Below are 27197 nucleotides of genomic sequence, written 5' to 3' on the forward strand. Positions count from 1 at the left end.
TGGCCTTACTCCATCACTTGCTTGGGTTCTGCCCACAACAGTAAAATATTACAGTTGTTTCCTCCATGGTAGGCTTCAGAGAAGCTTGTGCTTTCAATCCATTTCCCAGTGAGCAACCACATCAAATAAATCCTCCAGTTGAACTGGCTTCTGTGCTGGCAGATTTAGATGTAAGGTTTAATGCTGTGTAATGCAGGTGCATGAAGTTTTGTACATCTAAGTACGAAGTAATAAAACGATGCCCAGTATTGAAGAGTATGTTGGAATCTGATCTAGCTATTGTGAGATCGCAGCTGTCAAGTTACTCCTGCCTCTTAGCATTCTCCAAAGAGAAAAGGGTGTGACTAAGTCCCTCATTTGCATGACGAGAATCACAGAACAGTTTCTGTAAGATCTCAAGCCTCCCTTCGCCCTCTGCTTACCCTTTTCTCATTATGGGATGTTAGATGCAAAGAACTGCTTCTTCTGTTTTCCTTAATTAGACCTTGTGGTTAGCTCTTTCTGTGCCCAGAGACAGCATCCATTCCCTCAGACAAACTGACCTGTGCATGGACGGCACAGCATGGGCATGGTGACTGATTTTTCACTGCTGAAAGGAGTTGGTAAAAACGGTGGATGAGGCATGATGAGGGTACTTTTCCTGGGAGGAGGCTAAGAGCCCCACGCGGCCTCTTCACTGGAAAAGCTGAGGGCTGGAGTTTCTAGAGCTACTGGTAAGGACTTCCACAATGCTTTGTAAAGAGGAAGCATCCCTATTTTCCATGATAAATCAGGGCTTTTGTTGCTTGTTCTTTCTGGTCTAACAGTATATTGAGAGTTTTAAGAGGAAATGATAATGTTATCTTCCCACAAGCCAAACAGAAGGGACAGTTCCTCTGCCTGCCAAACTTTGCTGTTCATCAGAAATAATCAACTCTAAAGACTTGGTAAGTTGTTATTCAGCATGTGCACATGTGTTCTTTATGGAATCAATTTTTTAGGGCCAGAGCTTGATCCTGTTGCCAAAGCAAGAAAAAACATGCAGTTCCACCATGGTGCAATGGGGACACTGAGGCATGGGGCTGGAGCTGCCATTTTCCACTTAGCAAACCAGATGTGAATGAAACTCCTTTGCCACCTGTACAACAGCAAAAAAGTTTTTTTCCATGTTTTGTTTGTTAAATCAGTTCTGCACGCTTTCCTGCCCTGCCCCATGTCTAAGTCCCACAGTGCACAATGTGCTGGCGAATGGCTGGTGATGGCTGGCATCTCCACGTGCCTGCACAGAGGAAAGGGCAGCCCCTCCCCTGCATAGCAAAGGCATTCTGTTTTTATGGCATCTGGGCTGCTGCAGCTGTTATTAGGAGGGGTTTGCTCTTTTTAGAATTTATTAGCAAATTAAGCATGACATTTAGTGAAATATGCAGTCTACATTGTGAACGTGTAGCTATTATGCAAAAAATATCAGTATATGACTGCCGCGGTTTATTGGAAACTCCTTCTTGCCCCTGTCCCAGTGAAAGGTGGAAATTGCATTCTGGCTGAGTGTGCAACTTAAAGTACATTTTTCCACTTTTTTGTTTTGCCTTTAGAATTCAAAGTAGTATTCAAATTTAAGTTAGAATTTCACATGAAAAACAATGTAAAAATGTTGGGGAAAATTGATTGTCACGAACTCTTCATACATGCCCAGTTTTCATGATATCACTGCATCACATTTAACACAAGAGAACTGGTGATCACTACGAGCAAAGATTATGCTTCCTGAAAAGTGCTCTTCAGGAACAAATGCATTGTTAACTCAACATGCTCCTGCATGTTTAAATAAGGCCGAGAAAAAAATGAGATGCTGGCAGTACAAGATTAGAAGCACATACGGCTATATGAGGGAACAGCCTTTATATATAAATATAAAATATATATATAAAATATAAAAATATAAAAAATATAAATATATACATATATAAATGCTTTCTTAAGAATAAGAATTTATTCATTTTACTATACATATATATATATATTGCTGTTTTCTTAATAAATAAAATGTTCTCAGCCTGTTAAGTCTAAAAATGACTTAAGTTTTTTTCCCTTGTGATTTTTGAGTTTTAATCAGCTACCACTCCTTATTTCTTTTACATATATATGTAAATATATATTGGTGGTTTTTTTTTAACTGTATTTGAATGATTGCTATTCCTTCACTGTATCGTTAAGAGTTGCACTCTTTCTGGAGAGGACTAACAATCTTCATCAGTTCACTACAGCTCCTTTTGTTTTCTTTTGTATGATTAATACCCATTGTTCATATGAAGTTACAGTTCAGTCAGTTTTAGCCTAAAGAAAAGAATGAGATTAATGTTAGGGAAATATAAATTATTAACCAATTCGCAGAGGTGGTTGATTTCCACAAAGTAAGTTTCTTTACTAAGTGCATGTATAAATGATAAAATGTCTCTATGGCATAACTAGAAACCAAGAAATGCCACTTCTTTTCCCAGTGCTTGGGAAAAGGAAAGTGGATGTTTCATATCATTTTTTATGATATATTTTTATGATATATTTTTTATATTTTACATTTTGATTTGAGTAAAATAATTTCCAGCCTTAAAGCGTATGAAGTGGAGACAGGCCCAAAATGAACAGATCATAGACTTTATTTGCACAGCAACTGGCTTAATACAGTGCTTTACAGTCCTTCGTATTTTGTGACTTGTTCCTTGTGTCCAACCTAAGAAATATGTAGTGTTTTACACTTTGGGGACAATATCCATAGAGAACTGTCTGTATCCTTTCACATCTCTTTTAGACATAAGGGCATGTTAATTCAGATAATTTACTTTTGGCTGCCATGGAAGGAGAAAAACAGATATGCTGTTTGGTAGATACATATTTCTAAAAATTAGGCTGAATATTCCCATACAGCAAGAAAATATGAGGACAAGACTGTTTCATGGAGGAACAGGTTGAAGTGCACTATAGGTTCCAGGCTCATTTTTGTGTAGTTGGATGTGTGCCGTAGTTTTGTAAAGGCACACAAGAGAGCTATTACCCTCACTATGGGAACTAAGTTGTCTTCTTTGAATTTAAGAAAGGTTAGATAAATGTAGAAGTATTCCTTACTGGTGACTGTTCCAGAAACTTGCTTTATTTTTTATTAGAACCATTATGGTACTATCTTTTGCAGGCTGACATTGGTTTACATGGCAGTTGGGATGATCTTCTCCAGTTGTATAATCACAGGCCAGCATGTGAAGTCTGTGGGTGGCTGTAAGAGATTTTCTAGGCTTCTTTGTTTCAGGAGTTTGGTGTCCAAACATTATATGATTTGTTTATACTGATTTCATTGTGAAGGAAATAATAAGTCTGGTCTCCTCCTCTCTTTATTGTAACTGGATAGCATGACAGTTATCTCAAACATGGTTTCGGTGAGGTCTTATTTGTGCTTGAAAAATATCACTGTATGCTGTGCATGGCTATCAGTGTATTTTCTCCTCTTCTGGTGGTAGCATTATAAAGCTAGCATTTCCTTCATGCCGTCACTGTACTGTTTTGTTTATATGGCAGCTACAAATACCAAATTCTTAGCATAAAATAAGGTTGGGTGTAATGTTTTACTGCCATTTAATTTAAATTCATATTTTCCTTTTAGTTTTACATTATTATTTTTGCTTCTATTCTGAGTGTGTTGATTTTAAACAATTTAATGGCAGAGTAAAATTGCTAGTAGCCTGATCCTGGAAATGCTCTCATGCAGTTTGAATGCGTGAGGATGCTTATTGGAATTTATTCGCATAAAGACAGCTTGACTAATTAAGGATTACTATTAGTTAATAAAATCTTTTATTAAGATACAGCTGTATAGTAATTAAAACAAATCATATGGAATAAATATTAGGCAGAATAGCATCCTGAAGACTTTTTTTCTCAGCTGTGGCTGGAGCAGTTACTTTTGGTTTTCATGCTTTACACGATGCTGACTTACTCAGACTCTGTTCCTTTCACAGCCTGAACATATTCTTAATGACAGGCCACTGGAGGCACACTAGTGCATGTGTAGCTATTTATCCACCTTCCCAGATAATCAGAGATGCTGTGTAACAGAAAGTTAACATACTCAGGCTCGCATGGAGAAAGCACAATATAAGGAATATGATTGCGTCCTACAGGTTAAGAAGTCACTGAAAGGCAAAAGTAGTGGATTATGGTTTCTGCTTTTACCACTTCTGAGCTTTGTGTTAAAGCAAGAGTTGGGTGAAGAACAGGAATTATGTAGGGGACATACGGTGCTCCGCAGAACAACTCAGTAATTGTTATGATCATTTTAGCTTACAGTGTCAGGCTCTCTCATGCAATATCTTTTACTTGTGCATCTCAAGTTATTCTTTCTGCATAGTGGCCCAGTTCAACAGCTTCTCTATCACTAAGCCTGAAGATCAGATTCTCACGTTGGAGTTAGGGCATGTGGCTTGTTTGCTTAAAGCTAAGAACCGAAAATCTGTGTGTTTTGTATGGTGGACAAATGCTTTCAATCATGCCATTGACAAACAGGTACCCTCAGCTCTGCCTGCTTCTCCAGTGGTCACCTTTGCATTGAAAACAGTGAGTTCTGCTCAGTTCTGTAGTAGAGCTGGAAGTGCCAGCCTAGAGATGGATTGTGTGTCTGTGGGTCCTGTCTGACCGATCTCCTGGATGTTCTGTGTGTGAACCTGGCTTTGCATGTGGACTCTGGAGAGCAGCAGGAGTTCAGACAGGTAGCTCCATATCCAGCTCATGGCTTTCTCGGGTTCTTCAGAGAAACCCGCCTCTTCTCTTACACCTAAATAAAGAAACCAAGTACTTAACTTTAGACCTTTGATTTTATTCCAAGGATGTGCTATTTAAAACCATGCTCTTACAGTGCCTAATTTGTAAGCACCTAAATTCTTTATTGAATCTAACTCTGACAGGTTATTTTGTAACTAGCAAGTTTTTGCATAAGCTCTTTTTGACATTTGTAGTTAATGGATTTTAATAATAGGTGCTAGAATGAAATGATAAAATAGCCGTTAGCAGATCTTCTAGACTAAAAGCCAGCTGTTCTGCAAAGTTATTGGACATGTATCTGGGTGGGTTTTTTTGACTGTAACTGTAAATGGAGGAAAAACAGGTCCATAGTTACAGAGCTCCATTAATCAGAGTCAAGGAGTGCCTAATCTGCATTGCTGAACTGCCAGCTGGAGATGTTCCTGAATTTAAGAAGTCAGAGTTCTTGAGAAAGCCTCCTTTCTGCTTGCTAATGTCTTAGTTTAAGCACTTGCTGGGTGACAAAGTACCCTATTTATTCCCTTTTTAGCAAAGAAGCACAGAGGACAGCGTTCATGGAGATAGCCTGGTCAAGTATTAAATGTGGACGTTGGTGGCCAGTTGGAGATTCATGATCCTTAAGGTTCCTTCCAACCCAGGCCATTCTGTGATTCTGTGATGCCTGGAAGTGCCTGGTTCCACAATGTTAGTAGTCCTTTTCCTACCTGTTTCAGTAGCAACCAGAAGTGGGAATTATTGACTGTAGAGCAAATTCAGGTACAGAAAAATTAACATAAAAATGGAAACAGATGCTGAATCTGAGGGTAGATTAAGCCTATCTATTAAAAAGGAGAGCTGTAGGAAATATGGAATAATACTGTGAAAATTATGTCTGCTACTTCGCAGTGTGGATAGGGAAGTAGCAGATACTGATTTTAAGTAAAGATTAATCCTTCATCTCAACCTGCATTTGCTAAGTAGATGGTTGAATTTCTTTGTGCAATAGTAGGGTTGGACTAGTCAAAAATAAACAAAGTTTTGCAGTGCTGTCATTTAACTTGATTGTTGAAGTGATGAATTGCTGAAGGCAGATTAGGTTCTCTCCATTTTCTATTTCTCCTTTAACCAATAATCAAATGTCCCTGAAAGGCAGCACTGTGAAGCAAAAGGAGAAACGATGAAGTTAGTTATGATACTGCTCCAGTACTGTAAAAAAGACAGGCTAAAGTATTTAATTTGAAGAAACAGAATGTATTCGAGCATGGAAAGGGAACGAGGGTACAAAAATAGTATAGTTTTCTTTTGTTGCTAGAAAACCAGGGCATTTTCCATCCTCCTTGCTATACAGTAAAGACAAATTTCAGGCTTCACTTTCACTTGGAAGGTGTTCACACATCTTCAGAAGGTTAAGTCCAAGCATAAGGCTCAGCTTCTACACCACTGCACTAAAAGGCTAGGTGAAGTACAGCTGGCATTCTACTCAGCAGATTCAGCAATGCCCTCCCTCCATGTGTTCCAGATACTGTCAGAATCCTCAGATTCAACTGGTAAGTTGGAATTTATACTTGTAATCTAAAATTGTAAAATGTCTGGGGAAGAAGTCCTCTTTTTAAAAATAAGGCTTTGCAGCTTTGCTCTTATGTTAGTACATATGGCACTTGCTATACATTAGCTCTCCCCTAAAAAACTGTTTTGCTTTGCAGTTCACCTCTAATTCCTGACTTTGAGAGCTGGGATTGCTGGACGCTGTGTGCTAGTGAGGAATGCATAGGAGCTTAACAGCAGGAGCAACAGACCCAGGTTAAAAACTCAGTGACCAGGAACAAATGTGCCCTTTATTTCGTCTCCCTGCTAAAACCCTAGATACAGTTTATTGGCTTTAAACTTTTCTCATTTAGGAGAAAAATCTAAGCTCAAGTGTTTCTTCTTAATCACAGGCACTTTAAATGGGACATATATGGCACTATAAATTAAAGTTGCACAGAAGTATTCTTTGTTCAAAAGACTTGGAAAATGTTTGACAGTTAACTGTTAAGTGGTATCAAAAATACCTGGAATTTCCTTTAAAGAAGTGCATGCCCGTACTGAAACTGACAACATCAAATTTACACCAAAAGATGATCAAAATGCGCTACTTGATCTCAAAGTCAACAGCAGAGTATCTGCCTGAAAAATATTCAGCTAAATTTGTTCCCCAGTGTCACACAGCAGATTAGTGACAGAGTCGCTCTTATGAATGAAACAGACTTTTTATCCCACGTAACACATCAAGATTCCAAGTTTTTTTTCACTCTGAAATGAATTAGAAACCTCCTGAAATTTTTCACGCAGAAGAGCAAACAAGTATGGATGTGTCACCCCACACATACTCGTCAGCCCAGGGGTCATGTGTGGCACGTCCCTGTGATTTTTTGACCACCATCTGCCCAGGACATAGAAGGACTTTGCTCAGAACTGACGTGTTCTCATGAAAAGTTTTGTGTCTTCATTCAGTGTTATTCTGAAAAAGAATTTTGACCATCTCTCCTCTTGACTCTTAGTTCAGGATCCCATCCAGCTGGCCACACATCCCCACCAAGAAATACGTGAGTGACCTCTTTGAGGGACAGCAAGATCTGCAGCATCTTCATAATACTTCTGGTGTAATTTTCTTCTTGGATTGTGGGTCCTGACATGAAAAGGCCGGAATGAAGGATATGGTGTTGTGCATACCCAAGTGAAGGCAGGGAGCCAACAAAATGCTATTGTAATTACAAGTGAACATTCTTGTATCATAAAACTGCAAAGAAAAAACTATAAATCAGAGCTGTCCTGGTGGTCCCTGGCAGCAAAGCACAGGAGATTTGAGCTCATTCCCTTAGCTAGCCAAGACTGGGATCCTCATGGAGACAGCAGTTCATTCCAAGGGAAGGGCATTCCTCGTGTCTCCTGAGTGATGGTCATGAAATGCTGATTTTGGTGGGAGTCAGATCCAGCCTTTAGCCCTGTAGGAGTGATGGTCTAAAAGTGCTGGCCATTGTGGAAAATAAAGAAGTAGAGATCTGGAGGAATTTTATCTTCAAGTGCTGTCAGAGTGTCAGTAGCCTGCCACTTCCAGTTAGGTCTGCATTATTGTCTATACGTCCCATATTCAGTCATTCATAGTTATACCCGAGTAAGTAGAATTGTCCACAGATTGTTACCTAGTTTCATGTTTCCATATACTCAGTGCTAAAATATTGTAATAGGAATAGAAAAATGAAACTAAGTAATAGTATCCAAAGTATCTCTACTGAAGTTCCTGACACTGATAAATGTGGACTCAAACATGGTCTTCATTTAGAAATGGGTCCTTCTGCTCTCCTGGAACATTTTTCCTTTTTTTTCTTTCTTTTTTCTCATGGACATACAGCTCTTTAAAAATCATTGACCTGTCTGGATGTTTTACCACTTTCAAGAATAAGTCGGTAGCAGGAGAGTAGGAAAAAGCATCAAAGCTGTTAGCGTTGGACAGGTTTCTAGAAACTTTCTGTAACACAGTCTGGGGGGAGGAGGATATTTCCTGTGTATCCAAAAGATATGGCTTGAGCTGAGCCCACATTTACAAACAGTTGGGGAGGGGCAAAACAAGATGATCTACTGTTGTGAAAATAAAAAATTAAAAAAAACAAAACCAACAACACACACAAAACTGAGAGTGTGCAAGTGCTTACAGCAAAATAACCCCCAAATTGACAGCTGCACAAACAGCACTTGCCCAGCAGTGGTAGTCAGTCACTAGGAATGCCCAGTTTCCCATCAGATTAGTAAGAATTTATAATTAATAGCACATTTAGCATCTCCTCTGTACTGAAATCACAACTTAATCTGCTAACCTGGTTGTGGAGGAGGTAAAGGAGACGGAAATTCAGGGTCCTGCTTTGCTGAGCACATTATCTCCCTGTTGATAACAGTGTGAGATGAAGACAGACAGCTTTTCCAGAATCAGCCCCTCCGCTGTTTTAAGATCTGCAATCCTAAAAGGTGAGGCGCTCCTTCCTTAACAGATGTGACCCCCTTCAACTCTGATAAACTTCCTGAAAAGATGAGGGAAATCTGTGCCACACAGGATGTGCTCAGCACATTGAGGGATTGAGTTAGTAATGTCCCTGATAATTGTGGATACCTCATTGTAGGAGTCAGTTTTTATTTAAATTTTTTTAATAGGAGTATACACATCTGTCTTTATACCCAGCAGCTTTTCTGGCCCACAAGAAGTCCTCTGTGAGTTTCCCCAACTGAGCTCAGTGGGATCTCTGTCAGCTGCAAGATTTATGTCATCTTTTTCAGTCCTGAGAACTGTTCCTTAAGCTTTTCACATCTGGATTTAATTGGAAAGACATTAAAAGACATTAAGTGTGCTGGAAAAGCATATTTTAGAGAAGATCTTTATAGGCACTTCCATTAAAGGAGCTGATGGTTGTAGGTTAAAATGGGATGAGGATAAGCCATCAACAGTTAGCAAGGACAAAATTACATTACAAACTGCTTCAGATGAGAATTTCAGCGTGTAGCTCTTGGGCCTGACTCTGATCTCACTTAAATCAACTTCAATTAGGAGCAAAATACTGGTTAATGCGGTATAAAAATACACTGAGATCAGAATAAAAAACTTTTGCCTTTTGGAAACACTCAGATTTCTAATTACATGCCATCTGTGCTAAATATAACACTTTTAGCTGTCAATCTAGATTTGGTACTTTGTTGGACATACACGCACACTTGTAAAATGAGACTTGGAGAATGAAGAGAGGGATTGGTCCTTACTGCTTTCAGGGTGGAAGCGTCCTTCTCTGAATGCCTGTATGTAGACTGCAAGAATAGAGTTACACTAAAACAGAGATAGAACGCAATTTAGTATGTGGACTTTGCTGGAGATGTTGTTATGCAAGAATCCAGATCCCTAAACACCCCATTGTTCAAGCTCTAATGTGCTGCTTGAATGCGCCAACGGACAGCCCTCTGTATTAAGTGTAATCTACTGCTTTTGTCTTCAAAGTCAAGTTTCTTGTCGTATTTAGACTGACACACACTTATAATCTGCGTTAATGGGCTTGAACATACACTCTTTCATTTTAAAACAGCCACAACCAAGGAATTTGATATTAAGGAAATCATTCCCATATTTAAATTAAAGTGTACAGTCTTCCAAAATAATAATGTGTCAAATGTTAAAGAACAAAAATGAAGAATTATTTTGTAAATGTTGGAAGGAAAGATAAAACATTTCAACAGAAACCCATTTCAGTGAAACAAACAGGTTTTTTAGAGGCTCTCACCTGTTTCTCTTTGAAGTGAGTCTCTTAATCTGCTATGTTGTGAAAAGCGTTTAATATTAATGAAAATATTATATTGCTGTGTGGTAGTGGAAGGGATGAGGTACTTGAATTACAGTCATGTGGGTTTTTTTCCCCATTGTAGCATACTTTTTCTCAGAATCTCCCCATCTCTCTTCGGCTATGATAAAATGCACACAAACTAGTAAAGTGCCTGACCTTGGCCAGCCACATTTGTGGTTGTGCGCAAGCTTTTTTTCAGTTTCCTTATATAGAAAAACAAGAGTAATAAAACTGCTTCTCATCCTAGGGTGCCATTTTGTCTTATGAGGAACATACTTGCAAGTAGAGATGAAAAGCATTTAAACAGTAATGATTGCGTTTTACAGGTAGAGTTTACTTTGCATGGAAGTATAACCATGCTGAAGCAAGCAGAGTAACACCTGATCTTTAGATCTTTGTTGTATACTAATTTTTACATATCAATTTCTGTATTATTTTGTTGTATATTAATTTTGATATGAATTGGATTTGAGAGTTCACAGAAAACATTCAGTGAGTTTAAATCAGCACTTGCCTAAGAAAACTGCTTAAATAAAAGAGTAAATGCTTATATCTTGTTTAAATACACTTTAGAACTCATTCATTTTATTGGGACAAGTTCCGGCTACCTGTACGTTACTAACAATATGCATCAGAGCCCATTTTCCAGTGGAGAATGACAGGGTCTTTACCTTGTTTCAGTACTGAGGAAGTGATACGAAACAGTACAGAACTGTGCCCATCAGACTAGTGAAGGGGATGGTCTGTTGCACCGTGTTTTTGAAGTCACCATGAAATCTTACACAGCCAAGAAGCTCAGTCCACTTATTTGAAATCACGTTCTCCTGCTACACACATAGGGTTAATGACACTGGACTTGCAAATCTACACAGGGATGTATAGAAATGCCTAGAAATAAATAATTATATATATGTATATATATATATATATATATATTCTGAGAACGCAGCTGACAAGGATATTTTCCAGCCTTCAGTGGTGAAAGAGACAGTGATTCATAGCCTTTCTTCCCCGCTGGTGCAGCATTTTGCCTGAGGATATACATTCTGCTGGTTTCAGTTGTAGATTTAAAGTCATTCTTCTTAAAATCTCTTGCAGTTTTTGTCTGCAGCTTCTCAACCATTTTTGAGTGTTGCCTAGATTGTGTGATATACCTCTACCTGTTCATCCAGTCACTAGCATCTAAATGCCCTCATCTGTAATTGCTGAAAGAACCTCTGTTACTTTAGTGTCTACCTCCTTCTGAAAGGTAGTACTTAAGTAGCTTCTGGCTGAGGACACAAAGCTATAGGCAAGATTAATTTGAATTTTAATTGCTGTCTGGTGAAATTCTCTTGCATATAGTGTAAATGCTTGGACATTTAAATCATTTGCACTATGCCGATTAGTAAGTTGTGATGATGCATTATTCTTTCCATCTTTATTCTTTCTTTTATAACAGTTGAAGGAAAAATAAGAAATTTAAAGACAAATGCAATAAGATGAAGACTGAAAAGGTACTGAAATGACCTGACAAAAGAGCTCGATTAGGATTGCACTGTTGATACTTGGGCTAAACTTTTACACTCACTCAATAGATACTAGCCCTGAACCTGAAAGCTTTTCTGAGATGTTCAGAAAGAATTACTAATTAACTGATTTCCAGCATCAATTGTAATGAAAAGTTAGCATTTTGTTACCACTTGAAAATATTGTTCCTCACTTTAGAGTATATGTGAAGAGAAAGGAGTCCGAGAAGATGCAGATTTAAGAACACTTCCTCTCCGAGTCTCATACAAAACTTTCAGCTGTCCCTTCATCTCTTACTCTCACCTGAGAGTGAAAATGAATTGAAAGTTGGCTAATCTCTTATGCTAATATTAAGTTTCTCATTCCATATTGTTTGATCAGGTACTCTTCATTAAAAACAAAACAAAACAAAAGCAAACAAAAATCCCATACCTTTTCATTATTTTAATAATTAAGTGCTTTTCATGTGTTTTTCTCTCCCTGTGGCCAGAAACTCTTGAATCACCATTAAAACAATAGAACTGTCTCACCTCAGATAATCATGCTGCTGTTTCATAGGTTTTTAAGGTAATGCTTTGCCATTCATTACTTCTGAAATTATTTCATAGTCCCAAGGATGGTGATGGGTTACCTAGTGTGGTAGTTCACATGGTAGAATATACCAGCTCCTAACTGATTCTTGACTCAGCTAGTCCCTTTACTTACAATCCCTTTATTTGCAGACCCTTTACAACAATCTATGTTGAAGATCTGCAGAAATAAAATGTCTTGTTGAATAGGGTTTTTCTCTCCATCCACTTCTTGTAATATTGAGAGGCATGGAGGGTTTCAAACCATGAATACGCATGTCCAATAAAAGTAGGCTGATGAAGGCGACATGGTTGCTGTTGTTGATAGAAACTCTGCCTAATCTGTAGGAAAGTTTGTTCAAGAACAGTTAATCCTTACTTTATGATTACCCCCAGAAAGCTGGAAAGGTCAGATTTTACGTTGATTGTATGTCATTTTAAGTGGTGAATGCATGAGTTGCCTTGGGATAGCATTAACTACTGCATGGGACTTATTCTAAGCTATGTCTGTGCAGCTTCCTTCTTAATTCAAAGATACTGGATTCCTTCTATCCTCTAGCCTTCTTTTCTTGACAGGTGCAATCAGTGTCTTTAATTGTAGTGCCTATCAGGTGACTGTTCATTTGTGCAGACATTAATCAGTTTGGAAAATGCTGCTTCCATGTAAACTACATGAGCTAATCAGATTATAACTGTGTTTTTCATGCATATCATAAATGGTGCGAGGAAAGGGCTTAAAGTCATTTAATTAAGGTTTACATTGTGCAGTGTGAAAAGCCTTTCTGACTTTAATTTTTAAACAGATGTTAACATTAGTTCACATGAAATCTAATCAACTGGGGAGAACAGTGCATTGTGAGGAAAGCAGTGAGAACTCCTAGCAGAAATGATCACTTCCAGTGCAGTGAAATCATTTAGAACAGAAGCTGTTGGGAAAATTGATTTGTTTCAATAACCATCTCTTCATTTCATTTTGGCTTGTATGTTGCCAACCTGTTGAATCCAGGGGGATTAAATTAAGATGTTAAGAAGTCAAATCTTAGCTACCTCATGCACATGTATGTAAGTCTACACATATAGATGTATCTTCCCTTTATGCACCTGTGTGTGCAGTTATGGATGTGGACAAGTTAAAGGTGGAAGCTTGGTCAGAATTATCTTCATCAAGAGAAAGCAAAAATAATCAGCAAGAACAATATTTTTAAATGCACACAGAGTTTAATAGTTGCCTAACTTTGGAATACTACATCCTCAAACTGTCCTCAACAGCTGTGTTGTTTTTTTGTTTTTGTTTTTTTTTTTCCCAATTGCTTTTAAATGTGAAATTTAAAGGTACACATTGAAAAGTCATGAAATGCACATCATTAATGATGCAGACAGGATTTCTGCAGTGCTGTTGCACAAATGATATTGCCTTTTGAGGCCTCAGCAGTCACAGAGAGAAGAATCTTCCTGCTTTGGGGGTCACCATTTCTTTCAGCTTACAAAGCAGATGAACACTGAGTGTTTGTAAATATACTTGTGAGCGGATTGATTCATGCATCAACTCAGCTGTTTTCTAGTCTTTTGACTTGCAAGGGTAATCAAGGACTAGATTTTGATGCATTTGTTTTTTTGACCGGAATGCCAGCATTTTCTCAAGCAAACACTCATACTTGTTCATGTATGTGGTATGTGGTTTACAGACACCATGATCACAAGTCATTTGCAGACTCAGCCTCGATCTCAGACCCGCCTATTAAGATGGTAAAATCTTGTCACAGAATCATAAAACCATAGAATTGTTTGACTTGGAAGGGACTTTTAAGGGTCATCTGGTCCAACTCCCCTGCAGTGAGCAGGGACAGTTAAACTAGTTTGCTCATCCTGACCTTGACTGTCTCCAGTTATCCATCACCCTTCTGGGCAAGTTGTTCCAGTGCCTAACCACCCTTATTGCAAAAAACTTTTTCCTTATATACAATCTAAATCTCCCCTCCTTTAGTTTGAAACTATTTATTTCCCCTTGTCCTGTCCCCTTCCTTCTTAAAGCACCTCTTTAGGTATCAAAAGGCCACTATCAGGTCTCCCCAGAGCTTTCACATCTCCTGACTGAGAAGCCCCGGCTCTCTAAGCCTATTCTCATAGGGAAGGTGTTCCATCCCTTGGATCATTTTTGTGACCTTCCTCTGGATGCACTCTTAACAAGTCCACATCTCTCCAGCACTGAGGACTCCACATCAGAACACAGTACTCCAGGTAAGGTCTCACCAGCACAGAATGGAAAAGCAGGGTCACCACCCTCACTGTACTTACCACACTTCTTTGGATGCAGTCCAGGATACAGTTGACTTTCTTGGTTGCAAGGGTACTTTGCTGGCTCATGTCCAGCTTGCCATACACCAGAACCTCCAAGTTCTTCTGGGCAGAGCTATGTTCTATTCTTACATCCCCCAGCTTGTACTGATAGCAGGGTTTGCCACAAGCTAGGTGCAAGGCCTTCCACTTGAATATGTTGAGCCACATGAGGTTCACCTGGGCCCACTGCTCAAGCCTGTCTAGATCTCTCTGGATGGCATCCTGTCCTTTGTAGACGTCAAATGCATCACACAGCTTGGTGTCATCTGCAAACTTGCCAAGGGTATACTCAGTCACACTGTACATGTCATTGATGAAGATGTTAAAGAGCACTGGTTCCCATACTGACTCCTGAGGGACACCACTTGTCACCAATTTCCATCTGGACATTGAGCCACTGACCACCGCTCTCTGGATGTAATCTAATAACAAGTTCCTCATCCATCAAGTACTCCAACCATCAAACTCATATCTTTCCAATTCGGAGAGAAGGATGTTTTGGGGGACCATGTCAAAGGACTTACCAAAGTCCAGACAGATGACATCAGTGGCTTTTCCCTTGTCCACTGACACAGTTACAACATCATAAAAGCAAAAAGGTTGATCAGGCAGGACCTGCCCTTGGTGAAACCATACTGATTATCCCATATCACCTCCCTCTCTTCCATGCACCTTAGTATAGCTTCCAGGAGGATCTACTCCATGATCTTCATCAACAAAGAAATGTGGCTGACAGGCGGTAGTTCACCAGGTCACTCTTTCTACCCTTCTTAAAAATGAGCACTATATTACCGTTTTTCTGGACACCAGGGACTTCACCTAATCACCATGACTTTTCAAATATCAAGAGTTGCTTGTTGACTACATCAGCCAGTTCCCTCAAGACTCTGGGATGCATCTCATAAGGACCTATAGATTTATGGGCATTCAGGTTCCTCAAGTGGTAGCAAATACGATCTTCACTTACAGCAGGAGGGTCATTATTCCTCCAGTTCCCTCCTTTTGAACCATCCACTTGAGGGCTGTGTGTAGAATAGTCACTAGTGAAGTCTGAGGCAAAAAGTGGTTGAATACCTCAGCCTCAATCTGTTGTTATTCTCCTACCTGTATTCCTCACTAGAGGAGATGTGCCCTCCTGGACTTTACTTTTCCAACTGATGTACCCATAGAAGCCTTTCTTATCCTTCTTTGCACCCTTTGCCAAGTCCAGTTCCAATTGGGCCTTGGCTGTCCTTACCCTAACCGTATATAGCATAGCAGGATCTCTGTACTCCTCCCAGGTTACCTGCCCCTGCTTCCACTGCCTGTGCATTTTCTTCATGGTCTTCAAGTTTGACCAGCAGGCTCTGTTCAGCCATGCCAGTTTCCTACCTTTCCTTCCTGACTTCCTCCACCTGGGGATGAAGGACTCTTGTGCCCCAAGCAGATTTCCTTAGAGATGTGCCAGTTCTGCTCTGCTCCTTTGTCCCTGAGGACAGATTCCCAGGCAATTTTCTTGACTTACTCCCTGAAAAGCTGGAATTTGACCTTCCTAAAACTAAGCTTCCTGATTTTACTCTTTGCCTGTTCAGTATCTCTAGAGATTGTGAACTCTGCCATTGCATGGTCACTACAGCTCAAGCAGCCTCCAATCCTGGCATCACTAATAAGTTCACTTGTACTGGTGAGCAACAGGTCCAGCACTGCATCCCCCCTTGTGGAAATGTCTATTACCTGTCTCAGGAGTTTATAACCTCAATGCATTCCAGGAGCCTCCTGGATAGCCTACAACTAACCATACTACTTTTCCAGCAGATACCAGGGTGGTTGAAGTCCCCCATCAGGACAGGAGCCTGTGAACATGATGCTTTCTGTAGCTGGAGGAAGGTTGGGTGGGCAGTAGTGGATCTCGTGCACAACTCTCCCTTTGTTGCCTCTGTCTCTAACTCTCACCCATAGGCTTTCAACTTGCTCGTGGCCATTCAGGGACAGCTCTTCATACTCTATTCCTTCCTTGATGTAGAGGACAACACCTCTACCTCTCCTACCTCCCCTATCCCTTCTGTCTTTTATTACCTGCTGTGGACTCTTTCTTCATTCAGAAAAAAAAACAAAATGAACATTTTCAATTTCATGGACCAATCTGAAATGCAATATGGATTTAAGGGGAAAAGCACGAAGTACATACTATTCTAAAACAAATGGGAAAAAATTATCATGAGGATGTGGGCTTAAATGCACATGGGCTAGTGTAGTGCCTGTCTGCAGTTCTAGCTAAAAGTATGATCTAATGTTACTAGATTGTCATTACAAGATGCTTAATCCCCAGAGTAAGAAACAGGAAGAATATTTGCAAGTTTGAATGCTATTTACTAATTGCCAATTGACTTGAGGAAAGTTAAAAAATGACTGGAAACATCCATCCCTGTCCTGATACACACACACAGTAATACTGGAAATGGCAGCCAAGACAAACAGCTAGCAGTGCGGTGCATCCTGTTGGCATCGTATTTTTGGCACTGTTGTAGCTACATAGAAAACAAGTGATACAAGAAATGTGTAAGGACATCTGTTCTGTAACCTATGGGGCTTCACTCACAAAACAGTTATAAAATCTTCTGGGGGAGAGAAAAAATTCTCTGTATCTGTGCAGATGCTCTATTGTAAGAAAAATATCAATGCAGGGAAGTGTTGAGCCTTGAAAAGAGGAAATTGTTCACCAGATTCACTGTCAAATGTTTCATTCTTTTCTTTCCTTTTCATTTCACCTAAGTTATCTGCCATTCACAAGTTAAATTTAAGCCAAGCCATGTAAATCCGTTGGGACTAATAGAATTGAATCATAGATTAAATTAGCCTGGTGTCTGCTTGCAGCGCTTCTTCACTGCCATTTACTTGGGTTCTGTGTCACTGCTAATTATTCAGGTCACAGCCTTCAGCTACCAGCTTCCTTCCTGAATCCAACATCTTCATGCCTGTCTAGGAGTATTACAGGGCAAGGAGAAGCATTAAAGATATCTATAAAGGTCCAAAGTATCTCACTCTATCTGTTGTCTACTGCTCTTCAGTCACCTCCCACTAGTAGATATTTTTAAATGAAAGGAACTTTCCCAAAATACGAAAGTTGTTGCAGAAGTCAGGATATATATAGTTAGACTTCCTCCACAGGTGACCTAGAGGGAGAAAGATGTTTTTCCATGCAAAAGAAATCAAATTTCATGTAAACCTGGAATACATTAGGAAACTGGATGATAAAGAGGGTCTGTGAGTTGTAAGAGTTTGGGAGGACTTGGGGAAGGAGAGCAGCTGGAGATCCTGGATGGGAGAGCATATAGGAGTAGGAAAAAGAAGAGGCCTAGGTAGGGAGAGATTTGTAGAGAAGTAGAGGTGTTTTCTTCTGCTGTTAAATAAGTCTAAAATCTAGCTGTTATTAATGAGGGAAGACCAGGGGCACTGGATTGGCTTGAGAAAGATGGGGGAATGAGGCAAAAGACAGGGAGTCAGGACTCAATGGTGAGAAGCCTGAGATTTTGAAAAGATCATCAACTTCCAGAGCAGCAAAGGTGGGAAACCCATCAATGAGGATTGATGCAGGGGGCTGGCTCTTCAGCAGTGCTCACACAAGCACCTGGCACTTCTGCCTGGAAAGTCAGGAATACCAAGTACATGATTGCTTTCCTGCTGCTTGACTCTTTTAAAATTTGGTTTTAATAATACACGATATCTGAGATTTCACCTTTATATTGCATTTGTATTAGGGAAGAGCATGGTTTGAAGAAGGATGAAATAGAGGAATTGGATTGTACCACAGTGCAAGCATAAGGATTTGGATTTTGTACTTTACTCAGCTCTAATATTACCTTCATTTTACATATTTCCTTGAACTATTCTGTATTTACGTCATTGACACCCATATAGTAATGGTCCATGCTTACAGGCAGAGGATTTCATTATTGTGTATTATAATACTTCTTGATAGAAGAGGAAAAGACTTTCCCTTTGAGACAGTGGCTTGTATTCCTCCAGGCCATTCCAAAGCAGTTTTTTTCTGGAAAACAGATATTAAGGCTGCTCTGTAATTTGTGTGATACTGCTTTGCAATAACCAGTTCTGTGAGTAGAACAGTAGTGAGTAACAGATGTGCTTATTCATAGCAATTCTAGAAAGGAAGACTGGGTTGGTCCAGTTAATCTTTTGATGATTTGAGGGTTTCAGTGACCACTTATCAAGATCAGTCTACCCTGCATGATTACCTTGTGATCTAATTTTGAATGAAGCATTACTTGGCACTGCTCATTGCTATGATCAGGTCCTCTCAGTCTAAGCCACAGTACAAACAAATAACCTGAACAAACCATCCTTTCACAACAAGTTTACAGTTCACACGTCAGACCAGGAAGCTAAGAATGGATATTAAAAAAAGTAAACAAGGTAGATTAAAAAAAAAAAAGCAGATTGGATAGCAATAAAGCTGTAGGAGGAGCAGATGTCTCAGCTTCCTTCTCTCCTAGTAAAGTTCTCTGGGCTACTATAGATAAGAACAAATGAGATCTGGTTCTTTGTTGATGTCAATCAGGAAAAAAATGGATAAGAGAAGAAAGGAGATTCTTGCGTGCCAGTCCTTACCCCTTGAGTTGTTAGTGGCTGGTAGTTGATAGCCCATGATCAACTGAAAGACAATACAGAACAACCCTGTGTAGGGAAGCACAAGATCCCAGTTCTAGCCTCTCCCTCACTTGCTGAGCAGTGCTTGCATTGTGTTGGAAATAATCCCACAGAGAGGAGTAGATGGGAGAAATTAGGATGTAGAAAGGTACTGGGTTATTGGAAGAAACAGAACTTGAGAGAAGAAAAACCTTGTTGCTGCTGGGAAAAATTGGTTTGACTGAAACAAACTTAGTGATTTAGCTGTGTAATTGAGACCCACAATGGAAAGGTGGATGGTGATCAGAACCTATGGGAGCTGAGAATATACTTCTGAAATGGCAGACACTGTCAGGTGGCAGAGAAAGAGGTGTCCCATAAGAAAATGCGAGTATATCAAATGTCAAGAAAACTAGAATAAATGGGAAAAGGAAGTATACTGAAGGATGATGGAACTGTTAGATCCTTTAATGGGAGAAGTTGTGTCTGAGGTGAAGGTCTAAGGCTCTGCCATGGCATGAAAAAGTAATAGAAATTTGTAGGCAGCAGATAATTTTAGATGAAGGGAATCATTATATGAACAGATGGGAAGAAAGAACGAGTAGAGAGCAGAGAGCAAGACAGATGTCAGATACAGGGGCACAGAGCATACAGGAAAGAAGAGTGGACAAGAAAGTAACAGCGATAGTCTGATGTTTAAGAAGTGTTTGGCTTTTTATTTGCATGCTAGTACAAAAACCATGAAAACTCACCATCAAAAAAATTCCTCCTTATGCGTTATGGGTGGGAGTACCATGTACAGCCTTCTGAAGCTTTGGCAGCTCCTCATTACTATAGACAAATCTGGGATACATGGTCTTTTAGTTTAGGGCAGCCTGGCAATTTTTGCACTGTTATTCATCTTGCCAAAATACACATTGTCTGATAATATTTAAGTTGTATAAACATACCTTTCAAGGGAAGGAGCTGTTGAGAGAATCCAGGCAAAGAATTAGTTTGGGAGCAAATCTAGTACTTCATTACAATGGCAGCTCCTGTTTCTAACAGAGCCTCTGCTGTCCAAAAGGAACGGGAAATGAAGATAGAGAAATTGATTCTTTCTATCCCAGCAATGACAAAGAGAGAAACTTCCAATTTTCTAAACAGCAGTTGCTGGCTTCACCATGAACAGCAGTGCCAGAGAACCTGCAGTCAGTTCCAGTATTTGCAATGTCACCTTGGGTGACAGTGTCTGTGGAAAGCCACCTCTTTTTCTACTGTGTGATTAATGCATATTAGGTGGGAGTGATTAAATAGAAAGTTCTGCTTTGCCTTTCACCTTCGAGACAGGAGAGGCTTAATTTGTTTTATTGTTCTGGGTGTGTTTTCGAAGTGAGGCACATGATGCCCGAGAGTTTCATAATCAACCTTTGCTAAATTAATTAGAAAAAATCATTTGTCTGTTGCCAAAGCAGCTAGAGGAAAGGAGAACAATGTGCTTCTCAGAACTAAAGCAGGACTCATGAAGCTGAGGGAGAACTCTGTCAACAAAAAATGTGATTATGCAGAAAAATGTGAACGAAAAATTGATAATTATTCCGATACTTCATAGTTGTTCCACGTTGGCTTACCCTGTTTAGTGCAGTTCACTAATGTATGAGACATCAGTCTGCTGTGTTGTTCAGGTTCCAGCTTTGGGGTGCTGGCAGTGCCCTGCTGCCCATCTACCTGTTGCTTATACCTTCTGCAGTCATCTGCAAGACAAGATCTGCAAGCTCCATAGGAAATTCCAGGAAGTGTGAAATTTAAGAAAGCACAGGGGAAAGGTGGAGAGTCTTTTCTAGCCAGAGAGACAAAAATCCTAAATTTATATCATTTTATTGATGTAGATGGTGCAGCTTTTGCTAACACATACAGAAATCATTCATGCACCCAGGAAGAGGAGGGTATCTCCAAACTTGTCCACAAACACAGTTGTTTGTCATGGCACTGTTCTGTACCCTCTTTACAAGCTCTGCAGTATAGATGACTTCAAGATACCGACATTACATCCTCCTCCATTTGGTATTAACACAGTTGTGTCAGTGGATTTTTAACAATTCATTTTTTATTTAGGCAGCATTAAGTGCCTTGAAACAGTTTTCAGAACAAGGACTGGATCCAGTGGAAGGGACTCTGAAAGTTGAAAATGGATCACTTGAAAAGTAAGTACCATTTAAATCCTTTGCATTTTAATGTCTGTGTGGCATTGTAGATAAGAAATATTAATTAAGAGCTTAGTTGCCCTTTTAGACCTGCGCAAAAACTTCCCGCTGGAATTTGCGTAGTTTTTGACAGTTTGAGAGGATAAACAGGATTTCAGGTTTAGTATTACTGATAATATTTACTAATGAACTATGAGACAGTCAATCTTCCTATGGAAACCCTAAAGAAGAGGATTTTCTGTTTATTGTTTGGATTATCTTTAAGTAGCATAACATGATTTTTCTCCAATGTATTGTAGCACGTGATATTGCCTGTAATTAGGATAGTTGTCTGCAGTGAGTTCCTATGTCTGCAGGGCGAATTTTACCCTAGAGAATATAAAAGTAAGTTAAAAATTCTTTCAGGTCTTAAAAACTCTTAAGCAGAATATTATCTTTAAGCAGCAGACAATGGATACAGGTTTCACACTAGATTTTCGAATATTTAGCCAAGTTGTGTTGTCCATCCAGTACAGATTTTTTTTCCCTGCTGTTAGTATGTTTACATAAAGTCTTGTATTACCACATAAATTAGGGAACGATAGAATAAGAGAAAGGAGACTAAAAGTGGCGTTGAGAGTCTTCAATAGATATATCGTGGCTATTTATAAACTAATTTAATCTGAAACAATTTTCCATATGATCTCATCAGCATAGTATTTGAACATAAATATTGTTGTTTCACTTTAAAATGTTACCTTCCACAGTGACCTTTGAATCTCATGTGCCATCTGCTAATAAACATGTCTTAAAGATGTGCAACCCTGGACCTTACCACTCTTGTTAATGTATTAATCTTTCAGACAAGTCAAGCATCTGGGAGAGAAAGCAGACAATAAACAGACTAACTCAGGCACCATTGCTCAGGACTGCAAGGATTCAAAGGCTGTCGTCTAGGAGCTTCCCAGCACCCACGGCTGCCACTGCATCCTTATAAACCTGTCAACACGCAATAGGGTGTATGTGTACAAGGAAATGAATGACTAATACCATTATTTGAGTCTTATGTGAAGACAACACTATTCTAACACAAGAGATAGTATACATGGTACTGTTTATTCAACTGTGGAAAAAAAAAACCAAAATTGAACATTTCCCTTAGAACTCGAGATCAGAGCATAACTCAATTGCCCAGAGGCAGAAGAAATCTGATTGTGTTACTGGAGGTTAAAACAACAACAACTAATTAACAAAAGTGTTAGAAAAAGAAATAGAAAAAAAAAATAAGAAAAAAGAAAAAAAAAAAAAAAAGGATAAACATTAAAATTGATTAATACTGAGGAAAACCAGTCAGCATTGTTTCAGTTATACAGTTTTTCGTAGTGTAGTTTTAAGTTCAGCTTACTGTTTTTTAAATAATGCTTGGGTATTTTAAAATTAACCAATGACAGTGCTGTGAGAATTGTAGTTGTTGTCTTCATATATAGTCATACGGCTTATCTTTTTATGCAGACATTATGCATTCTTCATTCTATATGAATATGTATGACTTTAAGATGCACTACTCAGAGTTGTATGCAAACAGAAGTTTAAATCATGAGAAGTATTTGCTTAACATGAACAGATGTTAGTTATGATCAATCTCAATATACTCCGGGAAAAAGCAAATATGGTATTTGATTTTCCTTGCCATTATCAATTAAAGAGGCGTCTTGCCTCCAGGCGATGTTCCCCTTCAGTTCTGCTCTCTGTTGTGTGAAGCACATCTACACCCCATCTGTGTGTTGTATCAGCCCACCGTTTGCATCAACTGAGTGTTTTTAATCTCTGCATTCTGACCAACAGCAAAAAGTAGGATTTGCAACCTTGTCAAGCCAAGGAAGGAAAACTGTTGATGTGGAGATTGTTCCTTTTTGAAAGGAGCAGCAGCAGAGATAAGGCCTGTGGGTGCGCTCTGTACCAGCATATTCCATTTTAGTGTGTGGCCAAATGCAGTAAAACCACATCAGTTCATGTGCACAATGACAGTGTCGTCTCTTTCTTTACCACTTGCAGGTAGACAGCTAAAAGAATGGGTTGAAATAACAGCACAAAAAGCAATTACGAACAAATGAAGGACTGGCTACCATGCCAATACCTGGGTCCAATCTTCCCCTCCCTGTATCACCACCTTCTACAAACCTACTGTGTTACAGCAGTGAACCTGGCATGTATGTCACTTATTTGTCCAAAACAACTATTTTATTTTTACAAACCACTTGGAATAAACACATAAAGGAACTGCCAACTGCATAACAGTCCTGACAACATTGCACAAGATTTCAGAAGCATGTAAACCAGGGATCACAACCCTGCTGACTCACTCAGGAAAGCAGCACTGTAAGGAAATGGTGCAAGGTACAGCCGCATTGATTCAGCTCTAGTTTCTCAAGGTTCTGATTCTCTGATGTGCAATAGAGTCTGGAGCAAGCAGACTCTGCCAGTTTCCACAGAACTGGGAGGTTTCCAGGGGTGTTTGGCCCCTGGCAGACTCAAGTTATTGAGGTAGCAAAGTATAATATTTAGCTCTTGCACACTGTATTTCTCAGTGATACCTTCCCTGCCCAAAAGAGCAGAAATTCTGTTCCTCCTCCATCTTAGCAGATAGAAGAGCTCAGAAACAGGCTCAGTCTGTTCTGTGGCAGTACCTTCCAGTATGCAGAATACAAATGGCATTACCATTGTCTCCCATGGGGAGCAAGAGCAAAAGAAAGGACAAACAGGTTCCTTGATGAGTCTATCCTCAGGGCAGGAGGCTGAGCGTGCTGGGTGGGTGTGACGTGGAGACTGGCAGTATAGTCTCTTTGGCACAAGCAGCACTTCTGCAGTGTGTTCCCAGTTCACTGACTACATAGAAACCCTTTGCTTTGAACTGGTTTGCTCAGAAGGTGAAGGTACAGCTCGATCCTTTCTCACCCACAGCAGGAGGAAAGCTTCCCACACTCAGCAGCAGCAAACCTTTTTATTCAGGCACTGGTGTCAGCGGTAGTGCATAGTGCTCAGGCGCCTATAACGCTGCCAACATGATGCCATTCCCAAGTTGCAACCATATAAATGCATCCAGTAATTCTCCAGTGATTGCACTGATGGTAGCTTGCACTCATAGAATCATAGAATCACTAGGTTGGAAAGGACCTGCAAGATCATCTAGTCCAACCATCTTCCCATTACCATTGCTACCACAAGCCACTAACCCATATCTTGTAGCTCCTCATCCAGACGCCTCTTAAACACTGCCAGGGACAGCAACTCCACCACCTCCCTGGGCAGCCTTTCCAGTGCCTGACCACTCTCTGAGAGAAAAAGTTTTTCCTTATGTCTAATCTAAACCTCCTCTGGTACAACTTGTGGCCATTTCCTCAGGTCCTGTTTGTTGCCTGGGAGAAGAGGCCAAGCCCCTCCTCATCACAGCCTCCCTTCAGGAAGTTGTAGAGTGCAGTGAGGTCTCTCCTGAGCCTCCTCTTCTCCAGGCTAAACAATCCCAGCTCCCTGAGCTGCTCCTCATAAGACTTGTGCTCCAGACCCCTCACCAGTTTTGTTGCCCTTCTTTGGACACGTTCCAGGGCCTCAATGTCTTTCTTGTATTGAGGGGCCCAAAACTGAGCACAGTACTTGAGATATGGCCTCATCAGTGCTGAGTACAGGGGGATGACTACCTCTCTGCTCCTGCTGGCCACACTATTTCTAATGCAGGCCAGGATGCCACTGGCCTTCTTGGCCACCTGGTCACATTGTCGGCTCACGTTCAGCCGAGCATCATCAACCAACACCCCCAGGTCCCTTTCCTCTTCACAGTCATCCAGCCACTCAGCCCCAAGCCTATAGCACTGCATGGGGTTACTGTGGCCAAAGTGCAGGACCCGGCACTTGGCCTTATTGATCCTCATCCCATTCACTTCAGCCCAGTGATCCAGCCCTCTGAAGGGCCTCCCTACCCTCAGGCAGATCAACACTACCTCCCAACTTGGTGTCATCTGCAAACTTTCTGATGGTACACTCAATCCCCTTATCTAGGTCATCAATGAAGATATTAAACAAGATGGGCCCTAGTACCGACCCCTGGGGGACACCACTTGTAAAGGGTTGCCAGCTGGACTTAACTCCGTTAACCACTGCTCGTTGGGCACAGCCCTCTAGCCAGTTCCTTACCCAAAGGAGAGCATACCTGTCCAGGCCACAGGCAGTCAGTTTCCCCAGGAGAATACTGTGAGAGACTGTGTCAAAGGCTTTGCTGAAGTCTAGGCAGCCTACATCAGTGCCTGCATGCAGGACAGCTCACCATGCCATGGGCAAATGGCAGCCTGCATGCCACCCTGCCTGAGCTCAAGGTGACTCATCTGACTCCCTCCATTCAAGACAACAGTAAAGCAAAGTCATCTCTGTGAAATTTTCACTGTCTCATTGCTGGTCAAAGTCATGCTTGATTCTCACTCCATCTGGGAAGGGGGGGGAATGGTGGTGCTTCTTATTTTTCTCAGAACTATAGAAACATTGAGTAGATTTTTGGAGAGGCCATATAGTAGCAGGACTTCTAACTGTTGTCCAAATGCAGGACCAGCTAAAAATTGTCGTGATCACAAGTCAGAAGGTTTTGTGCATCCTGAGGTAAAGTACACACAGATGGCAGTTTTAAAGCACCTCCCAAGCCACGGGTTAAAAGCCTCTCTAAAGAGGCTCCAGTGAAGGCTAAGACAGAGCTTTTCCTGACATAAATCTGAAGAAAGAGTTCCTGCTCCCTGCCGATACAGATGGGAGCACAGAGACCATTGTGCAGAGCTCATCAAGATGCTGCACCTGAACTCCATTATGTCATTTCAGTGCTACTAATGCACTCTGAGGCTCCCGTCCCAATGCAGAGACTTTCATTTGTCTACCTGTGTCTCACGCACGAGAAATATCTCAATGAAAACCCTGCAATATAAACACACACATGTATAGAAATGCACTTTAAATGTAGTTTGGCATTATCCCTAGCAGCCTCCCAAGAGCCCAAGGAAAATTCTTGTACCAGAGATGTTGCAGCAGCCGGTGGACTCATCTCTGATCCTCAGTCTTGTTGGTTCACAGCTGTTGTTCTTTGTGTCTGAGCTGGCAGCATCTGAAAGCTGCTGGGAAGGACTTAAATCCAGTGATTTGAAAACGAGTTTGTTTTTCCTCCAGCAGCCCCTTTTGTTTTCTGATTTTGCTTCCCAAATTCAGATAAGGGTGTGTAAATAGGGGCATGTGAAACAAAGCAATGTCTACATTTACTTTGTTTAATAATTAGCCAGAGATGAACACTGAAAAAGGATCAGTACATTTAGAAAGCTCTTACTGGTTCTAAAATGGCTGAGTTGGATTTTTGTTTTTCGTTTTTTGGTTGTTGTTGTTGTTTTCTTTTTCTGACAGCAATTAATCATTTCTCGATATTATTTTTAGATTATGTTGTCTTTGAGGTAGAGATTTGGCCAACCTTCTGTTTGCAAAGCACGAAGAGTAGTATATTTGCCTGTTTAGCCTGCATCCCACATATCACATCCTGCTTCCCAGGGCACTGTATAGATGAGTGAGTGCCATACTGATGTGGATCTGGGGTGCACACTGATGCTTAGGAATAAGGCTGGAGACAGTGCCTATCTAGCAGAATACAGTGGGCACTGTGATGAGCGCTTTTTCAACCCTTTTTTAAGAACTCGGGGCACAAATTAGCATTAGTTCTAGACCTACAACCATCATTAATCTAGAGGAATTATGCTTCAGAGAAAATAAGACCCTCAGGTACCCTCTCAGAAAATCTTTTCAACACCTTCTGGAGATCAGTGAATTAAGAGCTTGCACAGGAAAAGCCTCATCACAGAATA

General features: G+C 40.3%; 1 protein-coding gene across 4 annotated transcripts in view; it reads left to right on the plus strand.

Annotated features, from left to right (window-relative positions):
* STAU2 (staufen double-stranded RNA binding protein 2) overlaps positions 1-23340 on the plus strand; it is a 154869-nt gene extending 131529 nt beyond the window's left edge. For all 4 annotated transcript variants that reach the window (XM_072327340.1, XM_072327338.1, XM_072327342.1 and 1 more), the window contains 2 exons: positions 21251-21339; positions 22182-23340. In XM_072327340.1, coding sequence (XP_072183441.1) covers positions 21251-21339; positions 22182-22275 — 183 coding nt within the window. In that variant the 3' untranslated portion in view covers positions 22276-23340. The remainder of the gene's footprint in view (positions 1-21250; positions 21340-22181) is intronic.
* Positions 23341-27197: the final 3857 nt, after the last annotated feature.

This window comes from Excalfactoria chinensis, chromosome 2, assembly GCF_039878825.1.
Source record: "Excalfactoria chinensis isolate bCotChi1 chromosome 2, bCotChi1.hap2, whole genome shotgun sequence".
Lineage (NCBI taxonomy): Eukaryota > Metazoa > Chordata > Aves > Galliformes > Phasianidae > Excalfactoria > Excalfactoria chinensis.